The sequence below is a fragment of the Auxenochlorella protothecoides genome (assembly GCF_000733215.1).
Source record: "Auxenochlorella protothecoides strain 0710 unplaced genomic scaffold scaffold18, whole genome shotgun sequence".
Taxonomy (NCBI): Eukaryota; Viridiplantae; Chlorophyta; class Trebouxiophyceae; order Chlorellales; family Chlorellaceae; genus Auxenochlorella; species Auxenochlorella protothecoides.
Window position 1 is genome coordinate 872,064 of NW_011934213.1, and position 7,528 is coordinate 879,591.

Sequence of the window (7,528 nt, forward strand, 5' to 3'; positions counted from 1 at the left end):
AGAGGGATAGGCAACGAACATGGCTGACAGGTTGGTCTCAGAGGTGATCACACCGGGCTGGTTGGGGAGCGGGATGTGGCTGGCAAACAATCAGGAAGTAGCGGTGCCAAGGAGAGCATGAGGATTGGGGCACACCGTGCGCTGTAGGGACAAGTTGACAGCGTCCTGAGCCCCTGCTCCACCAAGTGTGCATCCTGCCGGCTTGTGTTCATGCGCTCACCGGGTAGGAGCTGGCTCGTGAGGGGCGGCACAGGTTCCACGAGCAGGCGACTCACCGCTTCCCACTCCTGGCCGCCCGGCGCGCCTGTGAAAGGCGCAGCGGCGGAGATTGCGTGGGCAGTGCTGCAGCTGGTCCATGGGCAGGCTTGCCCCGGCGTCTACGACCATGGCAGCAGGGCCCAGCCCTCACACGACAGCAGTCTCACACCGGCCCGTGCACTTACCTCTGCCCATGAGGAAGGACTCGCCGGTCTGCGCCAGGCCCGCCCGGCCGGCCCGCCCGACCATCTGCAGGTACTGTGCGCGACGCACGGGCCCAGGGCCCTGATGGAGGGATCGGAGGATGACACGCTGCGCCGGCAGGTTGATCCCGGCGGCCAGGGTGGACGTGGCCGTGAGGACCTGGCGGGGGGGACACAAGGGGAGGGCGGGGGGGGGGGGGGGGGTTGGGGGATGGAAGCCTGCTTCCCCGCACCCATGCATCATGTCCACACCCATGACCAGGCAGGGGCGCGGGGGCTACCGGGGTGCATGGTAGTCAAGGCTACTGGCATGGATGCCCCAGCCTGTATACCAAACCTCCCTGAAGCCCGCACCGAGATGATCCCGGCACGGAAGCCCTGCTCCACCCCCGTCCTTTCCTCCACAGTGAGCCCCGCGTGGTGAAAGGCCACCCCTGGAGAAAAGGTTCGTGGATGGGGTTAGGGGTGGCGCACAGTCATCATTGCAGATAGGCCAGCCACCTCATCTGAACGCGTGTGTCTAATGCACTGCAAAATTCAGAACGCCATGCCCCCTCGACGCGTCCAACAAGCCAGGGTGCGGATCTTTCATCACAAAAACGTCCCATAGCACCCACCATGCAGGATGCAGTCACTCAGACCAGGTGTCGGCTCCCCGCCCAATTCCCCCCGCATGTCCGCCAGCAGCTCCTGCCGCGCCAGCGTCAGGCGGAGGTCCTCGGGCCTTCTGGAGCCCAGCCGATCGGTCAGCAGTGCAGCACAGGCCTCGCATGCCCTCCTGGAGACACAGAAGACCAGCACTGACTGGCCCTCGGCCTGGGGCAGGGAGCAGGGGGAGGGGGTGGCTGGAGCGGGGATTGACATGGAAACTCTCAGGCAGAAGATGAGGCCGGGACAGCCTTGGAGGGCCGGGGATCACAGACGGACTTGTGTCACAGCACTCTGGCCGTGCCCCAAGCAGTAGATTCTCCGAGGGGATCTCAACAATCCTGAAGGCTGAAAACATTAATGTGCAACTCCTACCCAGCCAAATTCTCTCACTTCCGCGACGAGCGCAGCAATTCCATCGGGATCAGACCTCCTGTCAAAACAACGGTCCAGCGTCCTCAACCTGACAAGAGGACTGTCCACATCCACATTGCCATGGACCTGCACCCAGAAGTTGACAGAGAAAGCTGAGCAATCCCCTCCGATTTTTCAGGGTACCAATGCAACGGTGAGGAGTATGAGGTGTGCCATCTTCCCTCCCCAATCCAGATCACCTTCATGTAGACTGTCCCCTGAAACACGACATGCTCGGTGAGGGGCACTGGTCTGAAATTTGTCAGGAACATACGAGCCTGTAGCCACTCGGACAAGGTTTGCAAGCCCCCCACTGTGGATCGTAGGGAGGGATGTGGAATGGGTAACGTTGTGAGGTGTGATGCTGTAGCGGTTCCTGTTAGGAGTCCTCATACTGACGTCGGACTTGCGGCAAAGTTACACTTGCTGGCCTTGCTGAGATATGTTGGATCTCCGAGGCCACCCCCCCAACCCATCCAAACGCAAAGCTGATGCCAGCCGCTCCCATTCCCCTTCCCTGTCCCCACACCCGCACTCGACTGGGTCGGCACATGCATGAGCACTCACTGGTGGCGGACATGGCGATGATCTGGGGCCGATGGCGGGAGGCCAGCACCTTGGAGAGCGCAGCCTCCAGACCTGGGCCGCGATTGGGGTCCGCCACCATGTGCGCCTCATCCACCACAATGCACCCCACCTCCCCTGAGATGGGACATGGTTATGGGATGCAAGAATGGGCGTATAAGACAGGATGTTTGCGCAAGGAATAAGCCCGGGATCCCCTCCCAGAGAGACCCTCTGAAGCATCTCATGGCCCAGACAATGGCGCTGGCTTGCAGCTGCCGACTCCGTCCGACATACCCAGCCTGCACTCCAGGGTCAGTCGGTCGAGCACCACGTGGGCTTTCTCCATGGAGCAAATGGCCACCCTTTCGCCCCTGTGGTCAGCAACGGCACGGCGATGAGGCCGACGAGGACTGCAGCGTCAAACTTGGTGCAGAATCCCCAGGATCTGGGTAGGTGGGAGCTGCAGCTCGGGTCCGACAGCACAAACCCGCCACGAACCCCCTCTGCAATAGGCCCATATCAAACTTCACACACCCGACACCCAGGGGCGTGTGCTCGTCCAGGCCCCCCGTGTATCCCTTGACAGAACAGCCAAGGGCCCCCAGGATGAAACTCAGATGGTCTGCCTTCTCTTGCACGATGGAGAGGTAGGGCAGGATGACCAGGCCCCTTGCTGGCATGCCATTCTGGGGAAACGAATGAGGCGTGGGGTCAGGGGCTGGCTGGATGTGACACATGGGAGGTGCTCTGCCTGTTCAGCTCCAGACAACGATCCACAGTGCCTGCACGGCATCCAGAGCTGGGCTCATGTTCCCCAGGGTGTCACATCGCACGTAAACGTCGAGAAGATCTCACCAAACGCAGCTGGCCAAGGGCTTTGATGAGCAGCAGGTCCGCGACCAGGGACTTCCCGCCCGAGGTGGGCGCGCTGTACACCAGGTTGTCCCCATGCCATCCCTCCTCCAATGCGGCAGACTGCCAAGGGTACATCATGTGCATGCCCTTGAGTGCAAACGCCTGGAGTTTGGGGCAGGGCAGGGAGGGGGTGCATGGTGTGATGTACATGAGACACCACCAGACGTCTGTGATTTCTGGAGAGGATGGGCAAGACATGCATCTACTCACCGCGATGATGGCAGTCGGTAATCCCCATTCCTGGAGTCCCAGTCTCCGTCTCTTCGGCCAAGTCATGGACGGGCATCGAGCGTGGTCAGGAGGGCCACAGGCGTGTGGATCTCTTCCAGCTTCCAATGGAGACGATGCGCATGTCTCGAATACTCAATCTCACGCTGCCTTCGCCCAAAATTGGTAGCAGGACAGTCATCAAGCCCCGTCCACGTCCGTAAGCATCCAAGAGTGGGTGACACCGGCGAGCCGAGGTATCATCAGCCTGCCTTTGACATCGGCGGCTCAGGCAAGGAATCGCACAAAAAATGTATGAAATCAAGTTTCCACATAACGGATGGTTCGATCAAGATTGCAATTTAACCGATGCCGATGCTGCAGGCTTCGCCTCGCGTGTTTCGTATCTGCTTGCTGTGCCTGCTGTGACTAGGCGAGCCTTCGCACGAATCGGTCGACATGTGTCTTCATACTGGCTACGCTGCCATGAATTATCGAGCTGAGATACCTTTAGTACTCTGCAGAAGAAATACGGCGCGTACTTTGATGTGTAATCCGATCGCATGCAAGGTCTCTGACTTGGGAGCTTAAGTGAGCCACCACTCCTCCGGCCAAACGGACGAGGCATCCACTCTGGCCCCCTGTATGGCCTGGAACCCGGATCAGACCTACCCCATCACACTTGGAGATAGTATTCTGGGGTTGGAAGCCCCCGAGCACTGGACTCTGCGCTACGACTTCAAGCCTGCCTCTGCAGCCGAATCCGGGCAAGGCAGGCTATCAGTAGACCACGCAACACAACGGGTGAGTAGGCACGAATCTTCAATTTGTAGCTGATCAAAACATGATGCTTGTTATTGGACAGGAGTACAGATTGCAGTACAATCTGCTGAGCTTTGCCATGATGGATCCTCATGGTGACATTTGCCAGTAAGGGCTGGGGCAACATTCTCCCACTTCTCAGGCTTCGTTCCAACGGCCAAGCTCCGTCGAGGGGTGTCCAAGCCTCCAATTCCACGGCAAGTATGAGCCATCCAAGGATGGGATGGACTGTGTGGCCATCTATGATGGCCAGGGCTTCCGCCTGGAGTTGGTGCAGGCAGCCGTAAAGAATCTGAGGTGAGGAGTGTGACGGGAAGTAGAGGACCTGTCCAGGGCATGGGGACACAGGAAGCGCTGTGACTCAAGGCCTGGATGGTGTCATGCTTGTGTGCTGCTCGGGCCCTGGGAGAGGACCTGGCTTGCTGGCAACCCGTGTTGACTGGCTGCAAGGGACCGGGGTGCCAAGCCCAGTCTTCACGCTGGGGAAAGTCGACCCACCTGGGACGCGCTGCTGTTGGCATGGTTGCATCAGCTGCACAATCCTCTTCACAACCCACTCCCATGCAGGTACCAGCCGACGGTCCTGAGGGCCCAGAACCCTGTCCTGGCCTCGGCCGCGCCGGCATGTGCCGCCGCCACTCCCACCGGGTCGGGGCTCCCCTCCCCGCCCGACCAGCCGGGGGCTGGGGCCGGATCCTACGACAAGGATGCAGACGAGCTGCTGCACAGCCTGGAGGAGGAGCTGCTGTCGGAGCTGACCGGGCCGTCGCTGGCCACTGAGGAGTCGCTGGATGGGGCCTCCATCAACACTGCCCTCGCTGGGGTGGGGCCTCGGGCATGTGACCCCGCATGCGCAGCGCTGCAGCCCCAACCTGCTGCAGCTCCTCGTGACCAGGGGCTGGCCCGGCCAGCACCTGCAGCTTCCAGCCCCGATGCCGGGACGACGGCCTGCGAGACCGGTCTGGCACCCGCCTCGAACTCCAAGCCCGCTGGCCCGGGGTTCAAACCTGGGCGCCCAAGGAAGCGGGCAAGGCAGGCCTCTGCCACGCCGCCGCCGGACCTGGAGGGTCTGAACGACCTGGATCGAGAGTTCTTCGGCAGCCTGTCCCCCGCATCAAGCGACGGCTCCTTGGACAGTGGGAGCGACGAGGACGATGGCGATGCTGGGCCTGGCGAGGCGCTCAGGCCTGACGGCAAAGCTGAGGCGGCCATGGACTGGACCGACGACGGCGTGGAGGAGCTGTGAGGCAGCTGCGTCGCGAGTGCGCGCCTTTTTGCCTGCTTGGGAGTCGTCCTGGCGGGCACTGGCAGGGTCGCACAGCACTCTTGCCACGGAATGCACGCAATGCTCTGAACCCTTGGCAGGCTGTCACTGTGTCACGATGCACAGCGCAGGGGTCCGCACTCACCCAGGCCATGTCCAGAACAACAAGCAAGTCTGAGAGATAGTACACAGATCACCTTTTCCAAGGCCTCTGAGCTGAGTCACAACGAGCAGCCTGGTAGAGCACGGCAACAGCGGATGCAGGGAGACTGCAGATATCTACTGCACTCCCTTTTCCCCCCGCCGCGATCTTCAGGTCAGGTCCTCTTCGCCGGCTTCAGCAGCCTGGAGGCGAGGGGGCCCGCCTCCACCTGGCAGCGCGGCCTCGATCTCAGCCACCGGCCCTTCCCCCAGCTTCTTAGCCAGCCGGGCCAGCTGTGAATGATGACGGAGGGGTCCAGGGACGGAATGCGCAGGGATCATGTTGGAAGGGCAGTGCAAACCGTGATCCCTCAGCCAGGACAAGCCGACTGCAGCCACAGTGCCACCAGAGACGCCGCACACCTGGTTGTCGAGGTGCAGGAAGGCCTGGTTGCCGCTGACCGCAGCCGCCACTGCGGCGGGGAACGCGGTGCGGTAGGCGTCGAACAGGGCCTCTGCGGCAAAGGCCTCGTTGCTGGTGCAAAAGGCGCTGACGGCCAGGGCGTCCTGGTACACGGCCCAGGCCTCCTTGGGGCGGGCGGCGGAGAGCCAGACCACCACCGCCCCCAGGTAGGCCTTGGCCTGGCTGCTGCTTGCCCCTGCGGCGTCGCAGGAGGCCGCGAATCGCAGCAGGAGGGGGCCCGCCACCTCCCAGCGGGCCCCTCGCACGGCATGCGCGATGGCCAGCCTGAGGTGCATTGAGGGGCGGTGGAGCAGGGTCCGAGAGTTGTAATGATTGACGCCTAGCCGAGTCATGCTGGTGACTTAGACAATACACTACCCTGCCCAACGCAGGCCCACGCTGAGAATCCAGGCAAGCCAATAAAGGTTACGTGGGTCTATGCAAGGGTGCCTGTGTGGGCGTGCACGCTCTGCACTGCAACTGGACAAGCATCCTGCAGGACAGTGACTCTGGCCCTAGTCCCACCTGTACGTGTCTCCTGATGTGCCATCCTTCCCAGAATCTTCCAGCCACTCAATTGCCTTGGCGTACAGTTTTGTGGCAACCTGGGGTGAAAACGAAAGGGGTGGCTAGGGTTGAAGCGTGGGATACATCTGCGTTGCGTTTATGGCCTGAGTGGGGCGTTCACCTTGCTCTAGCGCGGCAAGAATCACCACTCCAGATACTCCACGACTCCCTGGACATGAATCCACTCCAACTCCACAAGAGGACCAAGACATGCAGCCAGCCAGGCGATGCCACGTCACAGGCAATGTGACACTCATACCTCTGGTGCAAGCGTCTCGAGGGCCCTGGCACCCTTGACTGCTGCGTCTGCTGCTGCTGGCAGGCGGCCCTCCCCACAGTACTGTTCGGCAGCAGCCAGGCTGCAAGACTCGATACCTGCTGCATCTGACTGCGCCCGAGCTATGTCGGCTGCGCAAGCATGTGTGAGGTGGTGAATGATGGATCTCAGTGAGGACCGCGGCCGCAAGGCCTCTTCTCCCCCCTCCCTCCAACTCCCTCGCACCTGCCTTCTCCCAATTCTTGGCGGCATGCCAGCCGGAATTCTGGCGCTCTTGACCTTTGGCGGCCCTCTCGAATGCCGTGCGAGCCTGGGCCAGCTCCCCATGTTGCTGTGGTGCTTGAGGGAATGGCAGCATGAGGTGACCAGGGGGCATCGTCGCACATGCAAAATAGTCTCCCGCCCCTCGCGCATCTCACCCTGTATAGAAGACCAGCCCTCTCAAATAGAGGCGTTGCAGTGGACCACTGCGCCTTGAAGCGGAGAGCCAACACCGAGGGGTTGATCAGTTTCGTGCCCTCCGAGAAAAGCCTGTCAGCCTCCGCCAGGCCCCCAGATTTGGACATTTTCGGGAAACGGTTGGTGTGTATTACTTTCGTCGGCGTTCTGGGAGATGTAAGCCCTTAAGCCTGAGTGTGCCGTGTCGGAGAGTGCAGCGGTCCAGGTTCCGGGCCTCAGTTCCGCTTATTTACAAGGAGAGAGAGTCGCTGTGCTAACATGGTATCGTAGGGGGGTCCCTTTAGATAGGAATTCGTTACAACCACACAGGGTGGAAGGGCGCT

At 61.2% G+C, this 7,528-nt stretch overlaps 3 protein-coding genes across 3 annotated transcripts in view; 1 reads left to right on the forward strand and 2 right to left on the reverse strand.

The window, feature by feature from the left end:
• Window positions 1-3,080, reverse strand: part of F751_1937 (DNA polymerase theta) — a gene marked incomplete at both ends in the record, with an annotated part of 9,530 nt that extends 6,450 nt beyond the window's left edge. The window contains 8 exons of the mRNA XM_011399644.1: window positions 20-57; window positions 816-895; window positions 1,079-1,277; window positions 1,724-1,836; window positions 2,091-2,225; window positions 2,385-2,461; window positions 2,625-2,776; window positions 2,946-3,080. Coding sequence (XP_011397946.1) covers window positions 20-57; window positions 816-895; window positions 1,079-1,277; window positions 1,724-1,836; window positions 2,091-2,225; window positions 2,385-2,461; window positions 2,625-2,776; window positions 2,946-3,080 — 929 coding nt within the window. The remainder of the gene's footprint in view (window positions 1-19; window positions 58-815; window positions 896-1,078; window positions 1,278-1,723; window positions 1,837-2,090; window positions 2,226-2,384; window positions 2,462-2,624; window positions 2,777-2,945) is intronic.
• A 777-nt stretch (window positions 3,081-3,857) lies between these two features.
• F751_1938 (hypothetical protein) lies at window positions 3,858-5,280 on the forward strand (the record flags this gene model as incomplete). Its single annotated transcript, XM_011399645.1, has 4 exons — window positions 3,858-4,016; window positions 4,177-4,331; window positions 4,602-4,857; window positions 5,071-5,280. The coding sequence occupies 4 exons, from the start codon at window positions 3,858-3,860 to the stop codon at window positions 5,278-5,280; spliced, it is 780 nt and encodes a 259-aa protein (XP_011397947.1).
• A 330-nt stretch (window positions 5,281-5,610) lies between these two features.
• F751_1939 (Gamma-soluble NSF attachment protein) lies at window positions 5,611-7,312 on the reverse strand (the record flags this gene model as incomplete). The annotated part of the gene is made up of 6 exons (XM_011399646.1): window positions 5,611-5,733; window positions 5,863-6,187; window positions 6,428-6,507; window positions 6,729-6,877; window positions 6,972-7,077; window positions 7,166-7,312. The coding sequence occupies 6 exons, from the start codon at window positions 7,310-7,312 to the stop codon at window positions 5,611-5,613; spliced, it is 930 nt and encodes a 309-aa protein (XP_011397948.1).
• Between the last annotated feature and the right edge of the window lie 216 nt (window positions 7,313-7,528).